The sequence below is a fragment of the Tenrec ecaudatus genome, chromosome 4, assembly GCF_050624435.1.
Source record: "Tenrec ecaudatus isolate mTenEca1 chromosome 4, mTenEca1.hap1, whole genome shotgun sequence".
In the NCBI taxonomy this organism is placed as follows: Eukaryota; Metazoa; Chordata; class Mammalia; order Afrosoricida; family Tenrecidae; genus Tenrec; species Tenrec ecaudatus.
This window is the reverse complement of record NC_134533.1, coordinates 15565273-15593119: the sequence shown is the minus strand read 5'-3', so window position 1 is coordinate 15593119 and position 27847 is coordinate 15565273. Positions and strand designations below refer to the sequence as shown.

The 27847-nt window shown below is 41.0% G+C and overlaps 1 protein-coding gene across 1 annotated transcript; it reads right to left on the bottom strand.

Moving 5' to 3' along the window:
- Positions 1-4501: 4501 nt before the first annotated feature.
- On the bottom strand, positions 4502-25904 carry LOC142446310 (glycine N-acyltransferase-like). Its single transcript, XM_075548076.1, has 5 exons — positions 25824-25904; positions 14022-14129; positions 9785-9911; positions 8604-8775; positions 4502-4904 (listed from the first exon to the last, which is right to left on the bottom strand). The coding sequence occupies exons 1-5, from the start codon at positions 25902-25904 to the stop codon at positions 4502-4504; spliced, it is 891 nt and encodes a 296-aa protein (XP_075404191.1).
- Positions 25905-27847: the final 1943 nt, after the last annotated feature.

Sequence of the window (27847 nt, the reverse complement as noted above, 5' to 3'; positions counted from 1 at the left end):
GTAAAGTAGAAGGGAAGTGAAAAAGAGGAAGGCCCTCAAGAGAGGGATTGAGTTGGTGACTGCAACACATGGGCTCCAGCATAAGAGCAATTATGAAGCTGGCAGAGGGTGGGCAGTGCATCTTCTGTTGTCCTTACAGTCACAATAATTTGGAACTGACTTAAACTGACTAACAACAATGAATAATCCAGAAGGAGAATTTCCAGTTTAGGTACAAAGTGTCTCAAGGAAAGCAGTCCCTTTATAAAACATATTTCCTGTCATTTTCAGAGAAAGAAAAAAACTCATTAAAAGCAATGAAGAAAACACAAAGACCTTTTTTCAAATGCATATTATTTATTTTTTTTCATTTTGGGGGAGGTAATACAGATATATCATTCCATATTTCAATCACATCAAGCAGCATTATACACTTGCTACCACAAACAGTTTCAAAGCATTCTCTTTCTTCTTAAACTCCCTGAGAGCAGCTCCCATTTAGCCCACACAGCACCCCCTGGCCCCGGAGCCATGACTGTGTTGTTGTTGTCTCTGTGGGTTCATCAAGCCTGGCTTTTATATATATATAAAAACAACAAAAATTCAAGAGGGCTATCCCCAATGACAAAATACATCAGCTCTTAACCCCAATATGAAGAAAAAGAGAAGGCAAAAACACACATAAATGTTGAAAACCTGATCAGGCCCAGGGAGTAGGTGGGGGGATGGAGCAGGGATGGGGGGGATGATCAATTGACAAGATTTTTAACTGTTCATCTCAGGTCTATCATTTTGATCTCCTATAGTCATCTCGTCAATGCATTCTGTTTTGTAACTGGTTTACTCCCATCCTTCCATTATGTACCTAGAGAAATCACCAGAGGCTTATTTCCTGAATAGATCTCACAAATTATCACGGACCCCTACTGTTATGCATAGCCTTCTGCAAACCAGAGTCTCAGAATTTGCGCTCTGAAACATCTCCTCCTTGGGGTCCAGATTCTATGATTTGCAACCCTTTGTACACTGATGTTGGTGTGCTCCCTCCATCCGCACTGAGCTGAGATCTCAGTTAGATGGCTGTTTGTTTGGAAACAAGTCTTTAAAGCCCCAGATGCTATCAATTGTATATTATTGGAATTACTTTCTAACAACCTTTTTGAGGGCTAAGTTTGAAAATGTTTATTATTATTGAATATAATTACTGAATATACTCATGTATAAGCCGAGTTTTTCAGCACGACAAATGTGCTGAACAACTGGGCTTTGGCTTATACACATGTCACTGTTACCCCAGGGAGGTGTAACATCTTGCTACCCCCCACCCCCCCCGCAGGTAATGTGATATGTGATGAGTGTCTGTCATCTCAAGGGTGATTGTCTTTCCTCCGATGTTCATTCAAAGCCCCGCTGACACTGCAGGACTTTGAATGTTTGTTTACTCACATCTAACCAATCAGAGCCGTCCTATGACAGGGATGGCTCTAATTCCCAGAAGTACTGGTAATGAATCACTTACACCGGCAACTGAAATGGTAAGAATGCACCTTTGGCTGTGCTCGTGTCTCCCCTCTGGTCTCTGTTAATTCACATCCGTCATCCCAGCCCGCAAAGACTCCTCCGCCCCTCCTCTCGGTTAACAAGTCGCGTGGGGCCGGGGGGTGGGGGGATTTACTATGAAAGTAATTTTTCAAAGTCTTGTTTTTTTTTATCCTATTAGAAATGGATACTCTTGAACCAAAACAAAAATGCCAGTCATATGAGGCTGGTTTCAAAATGAAGGTTGTTTCAAGAGCAGAAGAAAGCAATAATGGTATTGGAAGTAGGGAATACTGTGTTGACAAAAAGCAAGTGAGGGAGTGGCGGAAAATGCAGGCTGACTTGGAACATATTCCAAAAGCTAAAGAAGCTCATCATGGTTTCACGTCTTTTTATGGATCTCTAGAGACTGAATTGCATAAAAGTGTTATGGAGTGTCGTCAAAATGGTTACTGCGTAACACACATGGGAATCCGCATCCGTTCTCTACAAATGGCTAAAGATGACAAATATAAAGCACCAGGAATTGAAAAATATGGTGCGTAAGCAGCATGGTGTACCCGCTTCATGAATAGGTTTGACCTACTATGTTTGAAACAAAGAACAAAGATTTCCCAGAAATTGCCACAACACCGTGAATAAAAAATTATGTCATTCCAGTCATTTAGTATAAAACAAAAGGATTTATAATTATGACCTGGCATATAGTGAGAATATGGATGAAACGGCCATGAATTTTTATCTTCCAAGCAACAGAACTGTGGCAAGTTTAGGAGCAAAAACACTTTTCTCAAAACCACAGGAAATAAAAAAAAAACAAACACTTTACAGTTGTTCTATGATGTTTGGCTAATGGAACTAAGCTGTGTCCTGTCATTTTATTAAAAAAAGACCTTGCCTAAAAAGATCAATTTCCCACCAAGAATTACTGTGTGTGCATATGTTAAAGGCTGGATGGATGAAGACAGAAAACAAAATGGCTGGAAGAAATATGGAACCAACGACCAGAAGCAGCCTTAAAGAAAAAGCCACCACTACTTGTTTGGGATAAGTCAGAGACCACCTATCGGATGACATTTAAAAAATGGCAAAATCTAGTAAAGTTACTTTGGCCGTTATTCAAGGTGGACATACAACTGTACTGAAGCCTTGGATGTATCTTTGTAAACGCCTTTTTACGACCCTGTGTGAAGGATGTGGCATGAATGGATGTCATCTGGTCAAGCCTGACTAAAAAAGGAGGAAATCTCATGAAGCCTGACATAGAGTTAATAGCAAAGTGGGTTTGAGATGCATGGGAAGACATTCCAGAAGACATGGTGCAATGTGCCTTCCAGAAATGTAGTATTAGTAATGCTATGGATGGCAGTGAAGACTGTGCTTTGTATGAAAATGACAGCAGTGATGGTGATGACGGCGATCTCACTGAGCACAGCGTCTATGATGACCTCACACCAGCTGAAGCTGTGCATTGGGATAGGGATGATGATGAGTAATCCAGTTTTGAGGGATTTTAACTCTTTACATTTTAGCTTGGTTGCTAATTGAGCTCAGGGAATAGTACCCCTAAGAGTTCCTTGTTGATACCTTATTGATTTTGTTGAACCTATTTAAAAGTAACTGTGCTGGTTTACTAATGTTAAATGACCTGTTGTCCTTTTATATACGCTCTTTATTTAAAATAAATATTTAAATATATTACTCCACTGACGTCTCAAATTTCTGTAATTTTATTTTCATTTGTTTGGATTCTTGAAATTCACCAATAGCTTCTGCATTTTCCACCTAGGCTTATACTTGATTTGATTTGTTTTTCTGGTTTCCCAGGTAATAATTCAACACCTTAGCTTACACTACAGTCAACTTATGAGTATATATATAAGGTAATAAGCACGATATTCACCATGCCAAACTTTCCAAGTATATCTTTCATGAGACCCATAATATCAGTGATGTGTAACTATTTCCCCTAAAAAAAACCCTGGCTGTTGGCTGAGTGGATCTCGACTCATGGTGACCCATGAACCTGCTGCATAGGATTATACTGGCATTAGGTTTTAGGATCTGTTTCCCAGCGCTTTCTCCTGTGGAACTTCTGGGTGTGTACAAACAGCCTAGGTTGGGAAATGCTCATCCTTTCAAACATGCATCACCAATAGCCATTGCTAAATTTGCCACCACCTGAAATGACTCAATTATTTCTTCTTTCTCCCTCCCTAGGTCCCTGGTAATCACTCTCAAATTCAGAGCAGTATATATTTGCTATTCAGAGACCAGATCGCAGTCATTCGAACAGCACAAGGAAATATGGAATTGTTTAGAATCGTTGCAGCAGCAGTGGAGAAATCAAAGGAGAGATCTTATTAGGCAAATCTGCCTAAAATGTTCCAGAATGAAGATATGGAACCATTCACTGTGCCTGCTCCAAGCTTTGGTATTTTCAATTGGTTCATTTGCATTTGAAAGCCAGACCATGAGTAAGGAAGACCAACAAAGAATGGATGCATGTGAATTATGGTATTGGCAAAGAATATTGAATATATCATGTTCGGCCAGAATAACAAAAAAAATGTCTTGGAAGAAGTATAGCCAGGATGCTCCTTAGATATGTGGATGGTGAGATGCTCTCACATTCTTTGGATAAAGAATCAGGAGACATCAGCACATGAAAGGAAATGTCACTCTTGCTAAAGTAAAGGGTCAGCAAAAAAAAAAAAAAAAGGGAACACACTCAAGAATGCAGTGACTGCAATTGTGGCTCTTAAATGTGAAGCTAGCCCAGGCTCATCAGGGCGTAATTCTGTTGTACGTAGCCATCATTCTGTTGCTATGAGTCAGAATCAACTTGCCAACAACATTTTATTATATGAATATATCACTGCCACCAAAGGGAATCCTCCAGCTTGACCTCTTATTACAATGTTTTCTTTCTCTCCAGGCACACCCTCAGGTCCCTTTACACGGACTGCTCTCAGGGCCAGAGTCACAGAGGCACACAGTTCCACTGGCTCCAGTCACAGGGCAGTAGCACAACCTGCATACTTTCATTCATTTTCTGTATAAATTTGTTGGCTCTGTCCGTATGGCCATACACGGGGAAGCCAAGTTTGTGCACAAACTGCATATAGGAATAGATAACATGGGACAAGAGGCCCTGTGCACGGTACTTGGGGACAGTAGCTCCCATTCTCAGCTCTCCAGTCTGGTCCATCAAGGACCAGCTCACAGGGGTCCCCTCAGGCCCCAGCAGACACAAGGTGGGGAAGGTCCGGATGCAGCGCTCAATGAATCTCTGGCTCCTCTCATTGCCACCAAAGTGCCAAGATTCATTCACCAAGGCAGCGTGGGTGATGTCCAGGGACGAGAGTTTAAACAGCTCTTCATTACTGTAAGGAAGATCAAGGGAAAAGAACAGGTCAGAATGCCATGCCTACTGTGAAGTATTATGTTTGTTTTTCCTAAATTGACTTGAGAGGCAGAAAAGGTGCACAGGCTGCTCATGCTTAAGTCCATGATCTGATTACAGGTGTGATCTTGTGCTGTAACTTAATGTCTCACTGCCTCCATTTCTTTTTCCATAAAACAAGGATAGTGTTGTATGAGCCCCCAATAAAATGATTTACAAAACAAAACAAAACCAACAAGGATATTAACAGCATCTCTCATAACAGACATAGGGAACCCAAGAGCAGTTGCAGGACAAGGACTCAGAGCAGTGTTTCTCCAAAAGCCCACCCCAAACTGAATCAGTTTGTCTTTAGACGTACTGCAGCTCATGGCACAACCACATGTGTGTCAAGGTAGAACTGCGCTTTGCAAGGTTTTCAATGGTTTAGATTTCAGAAGTACATCACCAGCCTCTCTCCCTGCCCTCTGCCAATGTGCCTCTGAGGGTAAACAGACCACCAACCGCTGTGTTAGCAGCCCAGTGCTTAACTATGTGCGCCATCCTGGGAATCACAAACAGTAAGGACTCTGTAATTGTGATCCTCCAATTAAGACTGGACATGAGCGATCATCTCTATTTTATAGGTAGGAAAGTGGACAACCAGAAAAACAAACAAGCATCCCAAAGCACATACTGTGATTTTTATTGTCTATTACCCGGGTGATATATTGGTTATGCATTGGGCTAACTGCAAGGTCAGAAGTTCAAAATCACCAGCCTCTTCTGGGCTAAAGGATGACCCTTTTTACTCTCATAGTTACAGTCTTAGAAACTCACAGGTGCAGTTCTACCCTGTCCTATAAGGTTTCTAGGAGTTGACATCAACTTGATGGCAGTGAGCATTTAAACAACTTTTCATTGTGAAGTTAATCCTCGTTCATAATGCCCCATGTGACAGAACTGCCCTATAGGGCTTCATAGGCTGCAGTCTTTACAAGAGTAGATGGCCAGGTCTTTTTCTCCTGGAAACTACTTGTTCATTAGAACTCCCATTCTTTCCATTAGCAGCTAATAGGGTTTCTAAGCAACATGCTGTTGTTAGGTGTCACTGAGTCAGTTGTGACCCACAACCACCCAATGCACAACACAACAAAAGACTGCAAACTCATGGGCCATCTTCACAAGGGTTCCTTTGCCTCAGCCCACTGTGACAGCCACTCTGTCAATCCATCTCATTGAGGGACATCGTCCTTCTCCAAGGACTGGTCTCTGTGGATATGCCCAATGTATGTAAGACTAAGTCTCTCCATCCTTGCCTCCAAGAAGTACGCTGGCACACATCTTCCAAGACACACTGGTTTGTCATTTTAGCCGTTCATTGTACTGGCAATATTCTTCCCCAGCACCACAATTCAAATGTGTCTGCTCTTCCAGGATCTTCCTTACACAATGTCCAACTTTTACATGCATACAAGGCAATTGAAAATGCCAGGGCTTGGGTCAGGCACACCTTAGTCTTTAAAGTAACACCCTTGCTTTTAAAAACTCTAAAACAGGGTTTGTGCACAAGATTTACCTAATGCAATTTGTTTTTTGATTTCTTGACTGCTGCTTCCAATAGCATTGATTGTGGATCTAAGCAAGACAAAACCATCGAAACCACCAACCTTATTTTCTTTATATTGACATGTAATCCATACTAAGGGCTGCAAACCGTGATCTGCATCAGAAAGTGCTTTAAGTTCTCTTCATTTTTAGCAGACAAGCTTGTGTCATCTGCATATCTCAGGTTGTTAATAAGTCTTCCTCCAATGCTGAGGCCAAATTCTTCTTCATAGAAGCCAGCTTCTCTGATGATTTTTTCAGCATACAGATTGAATAAGTGTGGTGAGAGGTTACCACCTTCGACACACACCTTTCCTGGTTTTGCACTATGTAGCATCCCCTTGCTCTGTTTGCACAACTGCCTCTTGATCCCTGTCAGAAATTCCCATTCTTGTCAAGATTATCCATAGTGTATTATGGTCCACACAGTCAAATACTTTGGCATAATCAATAAAATATCTTTCTGGTAGTCTCCACTTTGACTCAAGATCCATCCAGCATTAACAATATATCCCTTCTTCCACATCCTCTTTTGAATCTGGCCTGAACCTCAAGTTCCCTGTGACTATATGGCTGTAGCTATTGTTGGATGATTTTCAGCTAGACTTTACTTGCATGCTCTACCAGTGACCTTGTTCCTTAGTTTCAGCATTTTCAACCTTGGGTCACCTTTCTTTGGAATGGGCACAAAAATGGATCTTCCTGGATCAGTTGACCAACAGCTGTTTCCCAAATTTCCTGGCATAGACAAGTGAGTGCTTCCAGTGCTTCATTAGTGTGTTGTACCATTTCAGTTGTTATTCCATCTGTTTCTGCAGCCTTGACTTTGGCTAATAGTTTTTGGGTTCCCGAATTAATCTGGCCTACCTTCCCATTTTCAGGGGGAGAAAAAATTAGTCACTGTGCCCCTGGCAGCTAAAAATGTCTTCCTATATTATTCTGCATCCACTCAAGATCATTATAGTGCTGCCAATTAATGGCAACACCCACCCACTTTGGGAAACAATGATCTAGACTTAACCTCCATTTATGCTAATAACCCTCCATGTGAACTTGAACAAGCTGCTTTATCACCTGCACCTCCTTTATGCCAGGATAATGGAAACAATACTTTCTACGCTGTGTTACAGGCTAACAGAAAACCTACTGTGTTTATAGCTGCATACTGCCATTCATGCTGCAAATATGTAAGTGAATAAAGCTCTTCAAACCATATGTCTGAGAGGTTCCCGGTATTGAGCACATCTAAATCAAATGCCACCACCAATTCTTAGTTGTATGAAGCTTTAGGCTGGAAGTCATTCAAAGCTATTGGGATCCGTACAAGTGAATTAAAATCTCAGTTGGAAATATTTTGTTCTGTGAAGTGAATTCACTCAGCACAATCTCATTAAACACTTGCTATGTGCTGGACACACTATTGTATCCATTGAGGATAAAGCAATAGATCAGTATATTGGGGATCTATCAACAAGTAGAGGTTTTCTCCTAACATGGGTTTGCAATATCCAAGAGAAGATTACAAACAGCACAGAAGTAGATAAATATAGAAATCATTGGTGTCTGATCATGATAAATGCCATTAAGGAAATAAAACTGGGTCAGGTAATCAAGAGTTCTGGAAAGTGGTACCTTCACAGAGTGTGCTTTAAGAAGACATGTCGAAGAACGTTATGGGAAAGTCTGAACAGCAAGGGTCCATTGAGTTTCTATCAGCGACAAGGCATCACAGTCAGGAGAGCAAGTTCTGTTTGAAAGTCTTAAGGCATGATGGAGTTTCACAGGGATCTAGTAACAGAAGGCAGAGCTTTCAGAGTTGCATGAGAAAGGCAGATTAGAGGAGGCCCAGTGGTGCTGGGTCTCTAGTCATCATGGGCTCTCAAAGCATGGAATCGGGATGTTATAGAAGGCGAGTCGAGAGGCACCGGGGTTTTATAAGCAGGTCAACAAGAAAATCCACATCAGGCAATGCAGAGACCACCCCATTCCCTGTGCGGGCCATGAGTTGAAGGGAGATCAGAGTCAAAGCCGGATGAGAAGTGGAGAGGCTGCTTGTGTCGAGAGAGATCTGCGTGCCTTTGATCATACTCACATGGGCTTGGCTCTCCTCGTATCTGGAGCTACGTTTTTTGCCTGCAGCAGCGAGGGAACCAAGGTCTTCATGCTTTCAGGCATCATGTAAAGAAGGCACTGTGTTCTCTTGACCTTAACGGATTTAGTGGATGCAAGATTTTGTATCACTTCATCCAGACTGGCCTGGGAACCTAGAAAGCATGCAAGGGAAGAGAGCTGTGATTGCCCATTCTCCCAGAAGGTGTTCCACAGAAGCCTATAGAATTTAGAGTCAGAAATCTTGCTCCCAATGTGGCAAGTGTCGTTACCTTTGTGACCATGGCTGAGTTACTGTACACTGAGCACGTTTTCTCTTCTGGAAACCCCAAGATAACAATGGAAAGCTCGACGAAATTGTTGTAAAATCAAGAGAAACAAGCTATCTTTAAAAAATAGCAGACAACTTTATACACCATTAGCATCTCCTTTAATCCATCCTGATCGGGTCTCTATATTTTCAAGTCTTTTCATGATTCTCACATTTATATAGGAGGAAACAAAGTTACACGTAAGACACTTGTTGAAGATCACACAAGAAAGGAGCAGGGTAAGGGGGCCTCCGTGGGGAGCTGGACTCTGCGGGCATGTTTGTAGCCCCAGCAGTCATCTTTGCTGGCATCGAATTGCTTTGTGCCACAGTAGCTAACACTTTTGTTCCAGGCACAGGAGGCCAACAGGGAATCTCCTCTTCCACATGCAACCCCCCAAAGAGATCTGGGATGTCTGTGTAAATTACGTCATGAGCCTGCAGCTACCAAGAAAGTATACAGCTCATAGTTTCTTTCATCAACCCCTTAATTGACAGACTTTACGTTATCCACTCAGGAGGTAGTGATGGATGATTTAAGAAATGGATATCAGGCTGAGCGAGGATTTGACGGAAGGAGGAAACCCTTTTAGAGCAGGGGTTCTCAACCTGTGGGTCGTGACCCTTTCATAGGTGTTGACCACTTCATAAAAATAGCAACATTACAGTTATGAAGTAGCAATGAAAATCCTTTTATGGGTGGGGGTCAGCACAACATGAGAAACTATATGAAAACTTCACGGCACTAGGAAGATTGAGAACCTCCGTTTTAAGGGAAAGGGGTTGGGTTAAAAGAGACCCTACAGATGCAACCACGAGGTCCCAGCAGCCAACACACATCTCAATCTCCTTACTTTGAATCTGCAAATGCTGTTTCCAGTTGATGACTTCTGAAATGCCAAGGAATTCCTGGCAGTTCTTGGGATCCTTGGAATAGATTTGGTAAGTGTTGGTGTAGTGATCAAAGTTATCTGTCATGTCCTGTTTTGTCGGACCAAGGCAAATAAATAAATTTGTTTATACCCAATAATTGCAATACTAGTGTTTAATATTCAATTATACAGTCTGATTTCATATACTAAATTTTGATTATTTTACTACATTCTCATTATGTCTATCTTTTTTACTGCATAAGATTAAGGCAGGGCTTCAATTGATTTTTTATTACAAATAAAATTTGTTGAACAAGATACTTATATATTACTATTTACTTTCAAATCAAACAAAGCCATACTGGTTTATAAAGCTTTATTTACAATACCATGATCCTAAAGATTGTAAAAAATTATTGATAAGGAAATTTTGGTTACAAGAGTAAATCTTACTCTGTTTCAAAGAGTTTGGAAAAATGAATTAGGAACCAATGAACTGAAATTGATACAACTAATCTTATAGTAAATCTTAATACAGCTGTGATGAAATTGAATGAAATGAAGACTTGTGTTAAAATGAAAAATGACAATACAATGTTGATTTTTTTCATTGCACATTCCCACCAAAATTAAAAGCCAGACTTGTTCCCAAGGACCGTTTCAAAGTTGCCACGCCAGAACTAGAATTATTTGAAGAAGGAAAGCACCAGGGAGCAGCCAGTCACTAAAATGTTATTATGACTAGAAAATATAGTAAAGAAATGCACTCATGACTCAGCAGTAACAACAATGATGATCTCTGTTTGAAAAATTAGATTTTAAACTAGTTAAATGTTTGCTTTTAACCAGTAAATAAAATCTCTATCCTTAGCATTTGTTCTTTAAAAACAGTATATTGATTTATTTTTAACAACTTTGCAAAATGGTGCTATAGCTGTTAGCGTATATAGATTTTTACTTTACATCTTGTATTTCAAATATACTAATGATTTAATTTAGGTGATTTAAAAAACCTTGGTCCTGAACATATGGTCCAAACACAATGCAAGCATTGTGGTTTGCACTTTACCTTTTCTTTAATAGTTTCTTTCACACTTTTAGGCATTTTGAGTTTTATTCCTCTGCTAAGGATGTACTTCCTGCTACTGTAAGCCATTTAAAAGTCAATTTATCGTCAAACTGCAGTTTTGATGAAACATCTACCAAGAAGACTTTCAGGTATTTTTTTCCGCATCTCCCAAAGTCTGTAGTTTTGCATATTTCCTTGGCAGTGACCCTTGTGTGTCTTGTATGTTCTTAGGGTCTTGCACACTTTCCCACCATGCTATACTTAGTCTGTGTCTCTCTGTGCTTCCCTAGGCTGAGTTTCTTGAGGATTAACACCCTCACAGCGATTTCTGTCCTTCAAAAGGGCATGATATTGTCCGGCACAAGAAACAATTTTGTTTTAATAATCTAGATAATCATCTAAAATGCAGATAGAAATTCTAACTTCTTAATTTTGTTCGTTGTCATCATCCTTCAGATAATTGTTCTTTTGATACATGTATGAATAAATATTTAATAATTAGTTTTATTGACATATAATTCATGTATCGATAATTTAATGGTTTAAATATACTAAAATGTATTGGGGGATCATCACCACATACAATTTTAGATTTTTCTTTTCATTTTTGTACTCATTATTGTTAACTCTCTATTACCCTTTAAGCTCCCCTGCCTTAACTCTATGGAACTTTTAATCTAATTACTGCCACTATAGATTTACCTAACCTGGATGCCATATAAAAAAATCATACAAACACCACCCACCCCACAAAAACAACAAAATAAAACACAGGAAAACCTCAATCAAAGAGAAAGTAAAAGATAATAGAAACTAAAACAACTCAAAATACTTCAAAAGGGAAAACACATGATAATATGTTACACTTTAACCTAAATCTTCAGTAATACACTTTAGATTGCACGTGGTCTGAGTACAAGATATTCACATCTCTGGTCAAGGGTCTGATGGAATTCAACAGAGGCATAATCCCTGAGGGGACCCTGCAATGGAATTGGGCTTTCTTTGTGTGCACAGCCTTCTGCAAACTGGGTGCTCAGAATTTAAGCTCTAATACAAACCTATCCTCTGTTCTCAGGTTGTATTATTTATCATCTTATGGGCTGGTGTGCTCCTTCTGACACTTCACTTAGTTGCTTATTTTGACACAAATCATTAAGCTTGCAGACCTATTTTTCTCTCATAGCGAGGCACCTTATGATTTCTTCACATAATTATCTATTGTACCCATACCTTCAGCAATAACAGTTCTCTTTATATTCTCTTCTTAAAAGGCTCTTTTCCTTTTCAGTATTTAACTACAGAACCAAATTCTAATATTTCCACCAAAATTTGTCTAATCGTCTCATGTAACCCTCATCACATGCACTTTTCATTGGCTTTCGCCTGGGATAATTCTTTTATTATGATTATTATTTTGAGGGCTAATTCTTATCTTTCACACTTTCTGTTCTACATATGTTACAGTATGTTGTAACTTGTTTGCATATCTTCTTTAAGCTGCGGGCTTTTAACAAACTAACACTGTGACTTGGTCCAAGGTTTACAGAACAAATCAGTTTTTCATTCGTTAGTTCATGCACATTTTGTTTCATATCATTGATTGAAATCCCCACTTTGCTCAGTTCCTTGCTCTGTTTACTATTCCTTTCCCTACTTTGCAACTCATTCTTGCCTTTTGGACTTTATCATTTGGCAAACGCTGTCCTTTTTGTCTCAAATGGTTGGCGATTCTGAAGAGTATGTTACCCTCTAATGTTATTATACAGTTTATTGACTGTCAATAGTGGGGCTGAAATGGAATCTTGGGGATTAATTCAGTTCCAGAACTGAAGGGTGACCAAGAATTTTAGTCTGGGGGTTCCACAGCCTCAATCTAACCCCAAAGCCCTGTAACTTTATGATTCTGGGGTTTGTTCCCCAAGTTTCTCCCAGAATATCCAGGGCCACCTAATGTGATCCCTTCCAGAGCTGTTGACTGTAGTAGCCAGCAATCTTCTAGTTCTGGGCCCAGGACCTTAGAAGCTGATGCTCATGTGCTCCATTCGTCTATTAGACTATTTGTTTTCACTTGTCTTCAATTTCCTTCACTTTTCTGTGCTCCAGAATGGGACAGACTAATAATGGCTCTTTAGTTGGCACTCATGAGCTCTTTAATGTACTTCTTGCCATCTCTCCATTCAAAAATAAATGTTTTATTTTTCTCTTTCCAAAGGGTGATTTATCCACAAAGCCGGGGGGGGGGGGGGCGGCGATCAGCATAAACTAAAAATGAAAACAAAGGAACAAGAAGGAACAAGAGAGCAAAGCGATAGACTAAGAGGCAGCCAGGCCGGCACCTGCCCTCTGCCTGGAGAGGGTTCCAGGCCCACCTAAGGAGCCAATGAGGGCACGGTTGGCCACCACCAGTTGCTATTCTCAAAGCAGTAACATTGCCTTGGTGACTTAGGTTATGCCAAGTGACATGATGTCCCCTGAGCCTATGGTCCTGAGCACCCAGGCCCATTGTCTCAGTCCCTGAAGGTATTGCCTCTTGCTAAGAAGTTTTCCTAACTCTGTCTCCTGTGTGTCCTCGTACATTCTTGGATATGTTGGCATTGCAGGTAAATGCACATGTAGAAATATCTTTGGTCAAATCTGTAGATGTTCATGAATCCCATTCTCCTCCCCACACCTGTTCAGCTTGATTATGTATCTATGCATATATTCACAGATTATTGTTTCTGCAGGCTTGTATACATAAGAGTAGTTACTGCTGTTGCGTTTAGGTCTTTGTAGCTCCTAGTGTATTCCTTTGCCCCTTACATTCCTCTTAATGTATATTGTCTTGTCCTTAACTGGAGATAGTAAATTATCCTTTTCCTTTCCCTTTGCCACCTGGAAACCATCGGATAATGGTTGTTGGTTTTTTTTCTTTTGGTGTGAAAGTATGTTCCTGCCTTTCTATAATATTTGTTTTCATATCATATTTTTCCTTTTAGTGTTTGACTTATTTCCCTCAGCATAATGAACTTCTTGAAGAGCAACACTTCTTTCCCTATCCCCTTAATTAATCCCTATAGCCCCTGGGTCTGTCATATTCCCAGGCACATGCTAGCACACAACAAATGGAAACATAGAAGCACTTGCATTCCACATGGAGGATCTTACCTGTTCTTCCGGGCGGATGACCACTGCATTATAATCTGGCCATTTGTCCACTAGTGCCTTTAGCTTAAAAGGGTTTCCCTGGTTCATGTGGAATATGGTCCCATAAACCTGCAGCACCCCCCAAAAAATGTTTGATCAGAACAAGGTTTAATTACCGGAAACCAGGGAAGATACTCTATCAGCCAAGTAGTTTAAATAGTCTTCAGGTTCTACTTTATTATCTCAGGTAGAAATAGACATTTGGCTAAACCAGGATAATGTTACAAAAGTATTTCTAAATTTTCAGATAGATAATAAAAGTAAATAATTTTCACTCTAACCTTGTAGGGCTTGATGTTATAACTTTCTCTTGCTTACCATTTATGTATATAATGCAAATATTTTTTAAATAATGAAATTACCTTATAGATTCTATTCCATTTATTTATTTTTAATAAATAATTTTATTGGGGCTCATACAAGCCTTATCACAATCCATACATACATCAATTGAGTAAAGTGCCCTTATACATTCATTGCCCTTGTCATTCTCAAAATTCTCAAAATTTCGCCTTCCACTTGGGTTCCTGGAATCAGCTTATTTTCCTTTTGTCCCCTTCCCATCCCTCCCTCCTCCCTCCTCTCCCATGAACCCTTAATATTTATAAATTATTATTTTATCTTATCTTACACTGCTCGGCATCTTCCCTCACCCACCTTCCCATTGTCCATCCCCCAGAGAGGAGTCTACTCCACTCCGTTCTTCCTCCTTCCTTTGCTTCAGCTTCCTTCTATTTTAAAGAAGCTCTCATGGAATAGTGAGGAAAGCACTGAGCTGCCCACTGAAAGGTCAGTGGTTCAACCTCACCAGCTGCTCCTTGGCAGAAAGATGAAGCAGTCTGTTTCCTTACATTTACAGTCTTGAAAACCCCACAGAACAATATTATTCTCCCCCATAGTGTCTCTCTGAGTCGAAATAGGCTCAATGAGAGTGGGCTAAACTATTTTAACATGTTTTCCCCAAACATACTATGTATAAGGCATTTTGAAATTTTAATTAAGATAAATCTACAAAATAATTTGTAATGATTAAATAACAATGATTATAATGAAGGATTTTGTGTAGTTAGAAATTCATTGTTTTTGTTGTTGTTAGGAGCTGTCTGTACAACAGAACTAAATATTGTCTGGTCCTCGACCATCTTACAATCATTAACCCATGATTGCAATCACAGTGTCAGACAGCCGCTTGATAGTCTTCCTCTTTTGGTCTCACCTTCCACGTTACCAAGTCTCTCCCTGCCATCAATTCAATGTCACCTCAAGGAGACCCAATAGGACAGGTTAGAACTGCCTACATGAGTTTCTGAGAGTGTAACTCTTTATGGGAGTAGAAAGCCCTGTCTTTCTCCCACAGAGCAACTAGTAGTTTCAAACGGTTGACCTTGAAGTTAGTAGACACTTCATTAGCAGGGCTCCTTTTACATGATCTGGTCATTCTGATAACAGGTCCAAAGTAGGTGAGATGACATTTTGCTATCATTGCCCCCAAAATGGCTTAGTGGTTATGCATTGGGCTGCAATCCACCTGGCAGCCACTTCAAAACCCCCAGCAGTTCTGCAGGAGAAATACTGGGCTTTCTACTTCAGTAAACAGTTACAGTCTTGGAATCCCACAGGGACTCTATGAGTCAGCATTGATCCCATGGCAGTGAGTTAAAGGAGGCCTGGGCCTTGCTCTTGGCATATGGGAGGTGATCTTGAAACCCTTAGTACTGATAGGAGCGTGTCTGTGTGTGTGTGTGTGTGTGTGTGTGTGTGTGTGTGTTAGATAACATTGCGTAGTCTAACATGGTTTAGGGTAGGGACAGTCTATACCAGAAAGAAACAAGGCAATTTAGGATGAAGGATTTGAGTCATAGATCTCAGATGACTTGGAGATTGGTATTAATTGCAGAGTCAGTCAGTCAGTCATGCCTATATAAAGGAACTCCCAAATAATCAGGATTTCAAGGCTTAGGGTTTCCCTGATTAAACATAGTCTGTGAACCTGTTCACATCTCAATGAAGAGAGAGTAATGCTTTCCTGAGCCCACACGGGGAAAATTTTAGATTAGCCGACTTCTACTGTTTTCCTTCTCTGAAATCCATTGACTCCTACTATGATTTTATAATTTATTTCTACTGGCTTTAGGGTTAATTTTCTCCTTGTTGCTGATGTCCTAGCATTGAAACTTAAATCAATGGTTTGCGATTGTTTTTGTTTAGTATAAGCATTTAATGGTGCAAAATTTTCATTGATTCCTTTAGCTGTACCCACAATGTTTGATTTATTGAGTTATAGTAATTTCCTATTTCACTTGTTACTCTGACACAAGAAATATTAAAAAGTATATTGCACAATGATAACGAGAAAAGATTGAAGGTGCCAAGAACATTGTCTTACTTGGATCAATGGAATCAATGTTAATGGAAGCAGCACTTCAAGAGAACAAATGAGGCATGGCATTGGGTCGACCTGCTGCCCAAAACCTCTTTAAAGTGTTGAAAAGAATATTACATGGAGTACTAAGGTGCACTTGACCCAAGCCATGGCATTTTCAACAGTGTCATGAATATGGGAAAGTTGGACTATGAATAAGGAAGACTGAAGAAGAATAGATTGAATTGTGGTGCCCGAAAACAATATTGAAACTACCACCGATGGCTAAAAGGACAAACCAGAATGTTCTGAAAGAAGTTTGGCCAGAGTGCTCCTTAGGAGGAGGACGGCAGTGCTTTGTCTTATATACTTTGGACATATTGTGTGGAGATGACCATGAAAGACGTCACACGTGTTAAAGTGGAGGGGCACCAAAAAAGAAGGGCAGAAAAAAGGAGGAAGAGCCTCAAGGTGACGGGCTGCCACAGCGGCTGCAGCCATGGACTTAGGTAGAAGAGCGGGGCAGTTAAACAGAGAAAGGCTTTAGAAATGGTTTGAAACAGTGCCCTCAATATTGGGCTCAAGCATCATTAATGGTGGGGGTGGCACACGACCAGGCCACACTGCCTTCTGTTGTACATAAGGTTGGAATGAACTTCTTGCGGGCACCACACAACAATTAGTGATCCCGGCGGCACTGTGTTTTCAGCATCCAGCTAACCACAAGTTGGTGGCTTAAATTCACCCCTCTGGCATAAAGATAAGTCACTTTACTCCTGTTAAGATTAAGAGCCTCAGAAACGCTGACATAGGGTTTGTATGAGTCAGAAATGATTCAGTGACAGTAGCATTGCCACTTTGTTGTTGTTGTTGTTGTAAATATATGCTCTTGGTTAAGATTTGTAATTGAGCCTCAATTTCCTCTTTTACACCACAGGCTTATCTGTGCTTTACAGAGAGATGGTGGGACCTAAATGAAATGCAGCAGGAGCAAATGCTGGTCACTGCAGAGATGACCTGAGGATCTGCTTTCTTGTCCTCACTGCTGCCAACCATGACCAGGTCCACTGCCACAGATTCCACCCCAACTCACGCGCCTATAGAACATCCAACCTCTCTTCTGGATTCTATGACTGCACGTTTTATGGGAGCAACAGTCAAACAAAAAAGCCACCATGCCACCAGGGTTCCTTCCCCTCCCACCAGAAGCCACTATCCCCATCTTTCCCACGGAGTTTCCCTTCTCACCTTCAAGGCCTCAGGGAGGCTTGCCCTCAATGAGTTCTCTAAGAGCTGTAGCATCTGTGAGCTCCGCACGTGGAGGATGTTGGCAGACATCTTGACCTAGAACCAGAGCCAGGAAACATGAAGGAAGGAACACAGCTGCCGCCAGAGACACCCCTCCAGTTCTAGATAATGACCCGCTTCATCACCAGTCCCTCCTTGACGAACCCCCCTCATCAATCCTAAGAAAAGATGAGATTGGCAGAAAGCACAGATGTCTCTTTAGAGAAATATCTGTGATATCAATATGCATTGTTTGCTTTTTTACTTAAATTTATTGAAGCACAGCATATATGTTATCTGTGTGTTGGGCATGGGTATTAGTACCAGATATTTCCTTTGATGGGCAGCGACCAACGAATCTGGCTAAAAATACACTCAAGAAACCTGACACTTTTGGGGTCCTCAGCTTTGAAAAGGGCAAACTCTTCTGAAGCATTTTTGGAAACCATTGACATTCCAGCATTTGCTATTTATTCAAAGGAAAATATATGAGAAAAAGTATCTCATGTTTAAAAGTTTATAGCAACATTATTTGATAGTTAAGCACTGGACACAATCTGAATATCTCTCAGTGAAGATAATTTACAGAAATTAAGACCCATAGTTTTTCTATTACTTTAAGTTCTATTAACATGAAGGCAGTGGTAACACGTGGGAGAGATTTCAAATGCAACTTCCAAAAGATAGAACCTGAAAATACTTCAAATACTAGAGGTCAAGCCATTTTTCTGCACATATTTGAACAACATCTATAAAGGACAAAGGTAAAATTGCAAAAATACGTAGCAGCATTCGATTTGGGATATTTAAAATTAAAGTTCTTTTTACATAGTTTTAAGTGAATAATCAACCTCAGTTCCTCTGCTAGAAGCTTTCTTTTCTGAGGTTAAGCAGGGCACAGAATTTCCCTGGTCATTATTGTGTAAGGACCAAACTGTCTACCTTGGATGGTTACTGGATAATGAAATAAGATGATGCTTGTGTGGTCCATCTATACATTAAGTGCTAAATAATTGCCACCTGGAAGATGATACTCCATTCCAGAGACTGTTAGATGTTTCTCCTACCTGCCTACCACCAGTGACCTCCCAAGCCTCTCCATTATTTATGCAATCAAGTAAAAAACAACAAACTACCTTCCTTTATTTAATCAATAATATCTTACATACAGATGGAGCCTATGACCAAGCACAGAAGATAATCAAATCAGATGTCTCAAGTTAACTACTTTCATTTCCCCAAAGAGGATCCTCCCCATAACTTCCCTCAGACATTTCTCATGTGCACCCAACGAGAGCATTTTGATGAAACTGCCTCAGTGTGGAAGGAAAAGTAGAAGAGAGTCTTGGCTCGATGCTGCATTGTGAGATTTTCCCCTCACCTGCAAAGATGTCCTCTTAGCAGAAAGGACAAGCAGCAGCAGTCTATCCGAGAAGACGTTCCTCTCTGACCCCGTGGTGTACTCAGTTCTCAGCCAACTGAGTGTGGGATCAAGCTCCCCTTCTTACATCCCGATCAGGAAGTTGACTCTGTCATGTTGAGAAACGGAGCATGTGCCCACAGCCAATCTGCCTGGGACTGTCAAAAAGCCTGCTATTGGTTACTCAGCAACTCTGCCTTGTGAAACCCGCAGGGAAGGAGCTGGGAGGAGGATACCACTGTGGTAGCATTGCCCCTTTCCTCTCCTCCCCTTTCCTAGGTCCTGGCAACAGACACAATCTAGAGCAGCTGTTCAGGTTTTATGCAGAAAAGGAGAACTGTTTTCCCCTAACATCTAAGTAAAGAAAGCTATCTGTTTGCTGAGACTAAAGGATTGATGCCCCTGCGCCCCCACCCCAACCTTTAGAATAAACTCAGTGAACGAAAGTAGGATAAATAGAACCAAACGACACCTGGAAGTGATTTCTGTGCCCACACAATCCTACAATCACAGTCTTAACCATAAAATAAAGGTGTGTACGTAGATAAATCAGCAAGGTGATCAGGTATGAGAAGGCAAGTGGGACTGCCCAAATGAACAAAGGTTTGAAGTAGAATATTTCTGCATACAGGTGAAGTTAAAAAAAACATCCTTCATCTTAAAAATTTTTTTTCTGCCAGTCCATGGTAAATTCAATATTCTTTGCCAACACCTTAATTTAAAGGCACCAATTCTTCTTCTATCTTCCTTATTCATTGCCCAGTTTTTATATGTATATAACACCATTGAAAATACCACAGCTTGGTCAGATTCACCTTAGTCCTCCAAGTAACATCTTTGCTTTTTGACACTTTATCAGGTCTGGAACACTAAATTGGGCAACTATTCACAGCTGGGCCAAGTCATACAGGGAGAAAGGCAGGTGCTAAAGAGAACCCTAGTGGCACAGTGGGCAACACACTATTACCCACAATGCCCTCTGTTCTAATTCTCCAGGTGAAAGATGAGGCTGCCAGTTCCCGCAATGATAAAATTCTTGGAATCCAGGAGGACACGCCTACTCTGTGCTATAGGTGAGGCAGAGCAGCCAAAGAAGCTCCAGTTTTGTTAGCTGCTAAGGGACTTGCCGTTCCTCCCTCTCATCTCAGAAAGTTGACTGTCAGTTGACCTGCCTGTTCTCCCTCGTCTTATGGGAAAGTCTGTGTTGGTGATTCATTTAGAATGTGCTCCATGTTCCCAGACTCTGGCCACTACAAGTAGTTTCAACTATTCTTCAATATATCGTTTGTTTTGATACGTTTTCAATGTTGTTCCTTTTGATGTTGTAATCTATACGGTGTAGTTAATCTTATGATAACCAAGATGTTATAGTCAATTTTGGTAAACTTTCTCTTATGATAAGGAATGTGCCTTATAATGGATGCTTACTCTTCATGAAGTTACAATTAATCCATTTATTTTGCTTTCTGCTTCTGTTCATGCTTGGTGATAAATGAGTTTTTCAGCCTTAAAGATGGAACTTAAAGTTAAAGATGGAGCTTAAAGAGTGAACTTGAGAAGTCTACTGAGGGCTACCTTCCAGTCAGACATCTTTAGTTTCTCGGTAGCCCAGTGAGCTTAATAAAGTCTATTCTACATGTCAAGACATTCTAGTGGCTGTCGCTTAATTGAATCCCCAATGTTTTGGTTCCCTGAGCAGGAAAGCTGCTCCTGAAAGTGTGGGACCTCTAGGGAGGCACCCCTGCTTTCTCCAGGACCCCAAACTCCTACCTTCGCAGTTGAGTGGCGGCCTGGGATGCTGGGATATTGGAATTTGGCCTGAGTCCCCTGTTCCTCTGGAGGTAAGTTTGACTGTGGGACTGATCTTCTGGTTTGACTTGGGAAGGGAACAAAACAAGGTCTGAATCCTTCCCAGTGCTTCTCCCCAGGACATTGGCTGAGAATTCCAGTAATTTGTTAAGCTGGGGGCGTGCCTTTTCAGCCCTTCTCTTAATAAGTTCGCTGCCTTGCTGAATTGGTAACAGGTTGGGTAGCTTGCAGAATTGAGAACAAGTTTGGTGTTTCGTTAACATGGCCGCTACTCTTTTCAGACAGTTACTTAACACGTATGGTACTCTGGTTTGGCAAGACATGGCTGTTTGTCACCTTGTGGAACTTGACAAGTTGAAATATTTTCCTCTCTGTCTGTAAATGTCTTTATGCTTCTCCCACAGCTCTGGTCTATCTATCTAGCTATCTATCTATTTTCTTTTCTTTTCTTTTCTCCTGTTCTCCCTCCCAGTGACTGGGTTGCAGCTGTCAGCCTCACAGTCACAGACCTGACTGACTGGACATCTGGACAAACAAGCAAACAAATACTTATTTTGGTTGTTATTTTTGTGCTTTTTATTGGCAGGTATAAATTGTTGGCTAAAATTTAATGACTTTCAATCAATCAGGAGCAAACATTTTTTTGTTTTATAAATTTAAAACCTTTGCGATATTTTTTTTAAGAACATGGAGTGATTTTATCCACACACCTGGGATTTGGACAGATAGAAAGAATCTGAATCTAATCTGCCAGGCCATTTTGCAAAAGTGTAATTCATTAGAAGGTATATTTGTGTGTGTGCTTTTGTTTTTATTGTAAAAATAAATAACAATTTTAAGCCACCGAGACAGAAAAGGGTCTGGTTTGGCTTTCAGTTCTCCCGGTTTAATTTTTTTACTCTCCTTTCCAGGTGGCCTCTGAGGGCCTTCTGTCTTTCTAAGGTTTTCCCTGCTTGTAGTGCTGTTCAAACACACAACCTGTCGAACGCTGTGTCTTTGTTGAAGGACTTGAAACCGTTTCACCCGGAGGTTTGAGAAGTCCAACAAGTCTTTGAATGGGTATTAACCGTTGCTTCCAAGAAGCGCTTCGTAACTTCTGGCCAGAAAAGAATTTTTTTTTCTTTTTAAAAAAAGTAATACTTTATTGTGCTTAAAAAACTTTTATTGGGGGCTCTTAACCTCTCTTATCACAAAACATTTGTTCCTCCAGCGTGTCAAGCACATTTGCACATATGTTGCCATCATCATTTTTCCAGCATTCTCTTCCCACTTAATCCCCTGATATCCACTCCCCATTTTCCCCCTCCCTTATGAGCCCATGATAAATTATAGATTATTTTTTCCATATATTACATCATTGACCGTCGCACCTCACCTGCGTTTCTATTATTCATCCCCCTGGGAAGGGGTTCTTGATAGATCCTTGTGCTCGGTTCCCCCTTTGTCCTTTCTCCACCCACCCTCCTAATTCTCCTGGTATCTCGACTCTCCTTGTTAAGGAGTTTTACTTTCCTTCCCCCCCGCCCCCCGCAACTGGCTGTTTATATTTTGTTATATTCAGAAGGGAATTATTGGTTTTTAATTAGCACACACTCACATAAGTGTGTGTGTTTGCATCTCATTAAAGCTCTGATCCGCAGGTCAGGTGAGAATCTGAATGGTTTCATATTAAGTGGAAGTCCCTGCTATTTGTCTGCATAGAACTGAGAGGGTTAAAAATTAGCTCAAATAACTGATCAGTAATGGGTTTGTCTTCTCCTTCCTTGTGGAATGCAGTCTCTTTCATCTTTGGTTAAATCTCATGTTATCTTTTGGGTCACACTTTTTGGCTGCTCAATGTCTTTAACTTTCTGTACAATAGCTTCGTGCCACTGCAAAATGCTCTCTCTGCACTTGACCGCTCAGGAGGTTCTATGTCACACTCCTGAGTCCCCCTCTGCTCCAGACTCTCCTTGCGAAATGAAAAATTCTCTGTGGTGGCTCCAAGACCTGCTTGTCTCCTGCGGCTACTTGGACAAAGACCAGCTGCTTTGCCTGAATCTGTTTGCTGTGGATTCTGTCCCTAATCCCACAGGCATCAGCCACCCTACTTCTCTTGTGCCAGGAGACAAATAGCAGCCCCAGATGCTGACTGCCTGCTCTCACCTGTAAAGAGCAGAAAGCATCAGCAGATTTTGGCGCCCTGCTCTGCCGAACTCCGGCAATGTCCCTGGCTTGTTTGTCTTTTTCTAAACGTATTGCCCACATGAAATGACTGCCAGCAAATAATGGTTGTGCTATTTCACGTCAAAGGGTCACAGTTGTATTCTCCAGGAGGCCCGTAAAGCTGTGTTGAGCATCCGCAGGGGTGGGACATGAAAGGAAATAGAAACTGATTAAAAAATTATAAAATCAGAAATCATAGAAATTGCTCAAAGGGTTAATAATGCTGGAGAAACAAACAAAAAGGCTGTAGCCTGCACTGTAGTGGTGGCCTTAAAGGAAGCAATCAGACCCTGCAGAAGCCATTAAAACCCAAGACAGTAAGAGTTCAGGCTCAGAACAGGTGATCCTGTGGGAGGAACCAATGTGCACTTAGAAATAAGAAAAGCATTGTAATAATAATAATTAAATACTAAACCCTTTGCTCAACAAAGGAAAAAGTTATGTTTGTATTTCAACAGAAATGTATACATTTCTCTTTGATGTGTCCCCCTTAAGCAGTTGTCTCCAGAGGTTCCAGCCAGGACAGTCCAACCAGGAGATACTGTCTCCTGAGACTCCTGGATGCACCTCTGGCCGAACCAGCGGTGCTTGTTCTTTCATCTAAAGTAAGTGCTGATCCCTCCTACTGGGCTCACAGTCCTCATACAAACTACTAAACAGCATTTGCCGGGACCTGTGGTTTCCACCAGTGATACTCCTTGAACTCCAGGACCACGGGAAGATAGAAATAGAGTGACTTTCTCAACACGAAAGAATGTGCCTTGAACTGTACTTGGGTTATAACCTTTATCTGTGTGTGGAATCTGCACAAGGTTGTCAGAAAGCTAAAGTGCAAGTGAAAAGGTCTTGGTTATCTCTTAACCAGACTAATTATAGATTTCTGTCCTTAGCAGGAGTAACATTATTTAAATATGAGAATTGCACTGCACAGCTTGGCAAAGTATATAGGAGGTTTGCTGGTCCAGGTGTTTATTGATGGGTGACTAATTAGTCCCCTGTGTCTCTATTTACCTAGCAGATAAAAGCATTGCAAAGTAACTCAGTTCTTTATGACCTTGCAGCTGAAAGCAGTGTGAGATAACTCAGTTCTTTAAGATTCTTTTGAACCCTACATGTGCTTGTGTTTATCTTAGAATATAGTGCTGTTATGTATTCAAGTGTTTAGAAAGTGTGCCTAGTTAAGTAACATCTGCATAGATAAGAGGTTCAGAATGTTGATCCCGCTCCCCAGAATAAAGCAATACAGAAGACAGCACTGAAGATATAGCACAGGGAGAGAGGCGGGTCTGCCTGACCACATTGCAGTGGACGAAGAGGGAGATAGAGAGAGAGTGGACCTCATCATGATCCACCAAGCCCCAGGGCCATCATCCCCACCCAGAGCAGTCAATGCAAAGAGAGGACCATTGGACCAGCTCCACCACAAGACACGAAGTTCCCTCACTGACCTATGGTGCTATGGAGGATAGCACTGGAGACGCTGTGAGAAAAGTATGCTTGGTCTGTTTGATGCACAGTGGAATGACATACAAAGGGACTGCAACACAGCCGCAAGGGGAACAATGTAACCAAGCCCCCCAGGAATCTGGGAAATAGGCATCTGACTTGGGGGACAGGGCTTATCACCTCATCAGACTGGATTGTAAAACATACATAAGGGCCAGCAGACAGACCTGGAACTACATACTGTTTCTTTAATTTTTTTGTTCTTGTTTGCTTGTTTTTTGTTTTGTTTTTTTACCAATGTCTACCTACATAAGATAGTCAGGGCGAACAATCCCTAGGAGAAAACAACAGGACAGGCAGCTTGGGGGGGGGGGGGGGGGAGTGGGGAACCAACAAACTTAGGGATAAGGGAACAACAAGAGATCTAAAATTGACGGCGAGGAGGGTATATAATGCCTGGTGGGGTTTAATCAAGTGCAATGTATCTGAGAATTAACTACTGACAGCTGAATGGAGGGTGAGCATGATAGTGGGATAGAAAGAAGGTGAAAGGAAATAGAAGAAATAGGAGGCAAAATCTATTTATAGAGGTACAGTCATAGGCCTGTATCTATGTAAACATATTAATTTATAATGAAAGGGACAGAGACCAATGCACACATTTTTATGCTAAGTATTAAGATAGCAGATGGACTTTGGACCTCTACGCAAGGCCTTTAATACAAGAACAGTTCATCCTAATAACCGGGCACTCTTTGATGCTCCCCTTCCTGACATGATCGCTGAAGACAAAATGGGTGCCTAAGCACATGTGGTGAAGAGAGAGAATGGTATCCAGTTTTCAAAAGATAGAGCATCTGGGTTTTTAAAGGCTTGAAGTTAAGCAAGCAGCCATCCAGCAGGGAAGCAAATAAGCCCACATGGAAGAAGCGCACCAGCCTGTGTGATCATGAGGTGTCAACAAGATCAAGTACCGGATATCAAAACATCCAAAACAAACAGCTATATTGATATGAATCAGGCGTTTTGTAGTGGAGACCCAAAGCCCATCTGTAGACAATTGGATATCCTCCCACAGAATGGTTATGAGGAAGGGATGATTCAACCAAGGTGCAGCATAGCATCAGACTGCTGAATCTTTCTATCATGGAGCAGTTGGTGGACTCAAGCCACCAACCTCTCCATTAGCAATTGAATGTTATTTCTTGCTTCCTTTAGGATTTCCCACTCTCACCTTTAAGGATTCAGGAAGGTTCTTCCTCCAGGAATTCTCCAGCATCTGTAGCATCTGGGCTCCTTGCAGTGTGAGCATCATAGAGGACCCTTCAGTCTAATAGGAAGACCAAGAAACAACGAGGAATGAGAATAGCCAGAGGAGACTTAGGAACAAGACGAGCGATTTATATGCTAAAGGCCTTATCTTCAGAACCACTTTACTCTCGTCACCTTCCCCAAAGTCTACAACAACTTCATGGAAGAACAAGACTGGCAGAAACCATAAGGGGTCTTTCCCCAAATTTTCCCTTACCTTCCTTATTTATGCTTGTGTTAATTCTAGGCATTGCTTTCAGTTTTAGATTCACAACCATACTTTTAAAATACCTACAGATTCTTTTAAAATTAAGTTGTTTTCAGTGACTCTCTTGATTCCACCAGTAACAATTGCATTTGGCTGTTTTTTTTGTTTACCCTTAAGTCATATTATTTGTGGGATATTATCTGTAATGGTTACCACCTGAACACCTCCTAGCCTGCTTCATTAAAAATGAGTGAGGTTTCTGAGAAGCAGTTGGAAAACTGATTATCCATCCATCCATCTATCCATCCATCCATCCATCCATCCATCTATCCATCCATCCTTCTTCCATCCATTCATCTATCTGTTTATTCAATAATTCTTTTGAATATTTATTATGAAACTGTCATTATTAGGGGGTTGAGTATCCAATAACATGTAAAAGACATGGCACCTCTCCTGTAGGCACCCACAATTAGTAAGCAAAATAAAACCTGACTAAAATTAACAATGATTCCTAGTAGAAATGACTAAGTTTTTTGACGGGTACAGCGAAGCACACATTGTTTTAAAGTGGCTATTTTAATGTGGGGGATTTTTACATGGTTAAAGATGTCATTTTGAGGATGAAGGTGCTCCTGACCCAACACATGGCACTTCACTATCTCACATGCATCTGGATGCTAGATAAGGAAGGGTAGAGAAGAATTGATGCATCTGATTGATATATCAATATGGAATATTGAACACATACCATGGGCTTCCAAGAAACCTGGTGGGAAGGCCAGAAATTCAACAGTACCAGCTGCTTTGTGAGAGAAAGATGGAACATTCTATTGCCGTTAAAATTTCTAGTCTCAGAAACTCACACGGGCAGTTCTACACTGTCCAACAGGGTCTCTATGAGACAGAATTGACTGCCTGTCAATGAGTTTGGTTTTGTGAATTTATGGACTGCCAGAGAACAAATCAACCTGTTTGGGGAGAAATTCAGATGAATGGCTCCTAATTTCAAGTCACATTGATCCCATGCGTTTTAGCGTGCAGTTGTGCTCCAAAGGAATTTCATTGGATGGATTATTGAAAGCATGTTGCGAGGATTTTCTTCTGAGGTACCTCTGAGTAGATTGGAACCTCCACCATATTGTTTAGGAGCCAATTAGGTAAACTTTCGTATCACTTGAGATGCCATAGAAATAAGTAGGTAGTATAAGAACAGCATTTTACATGTTTAACTCATGCCATCATATGGTGATTACCCAAGCAACTGCCTTTTAGCATTCCAACTACACACACACACAGACACACACGCAAACACACAGACACACAGTATGAAAGTTTCTATGCCTCAGTGATTCCTTCAGAAGCTGCGTTGTTTGGAGGAGGATGAACTACTTCAAGTGGAGACACGGAGGAAGTGTTCAGAGACAACACTGCATTGAAACTGGTCACTGAGGAAAAGGCAGTGTGAGATGCCATGGTCTAGTCCAGAGCGGAATAACTCTGTGACTTTACAAATAGAACAGTTTGAAGATTTCTTAGAGCAGTTTGAAGTTTTCAGAAAATTATTCGGGAAGTACAGAGCATGTCTTTGGATCTCATCCCCACTTCACACCCCCCCCCCGCCCCAGTGTTGTTTTTCTTAATTAGCATTTTGCCTTCCAGTGGCACATTTGTTACCCGTGGTACATATTGAAGCAAGACAGGTTTAATATTCCTAACTAGAGTTCATAATTTATATC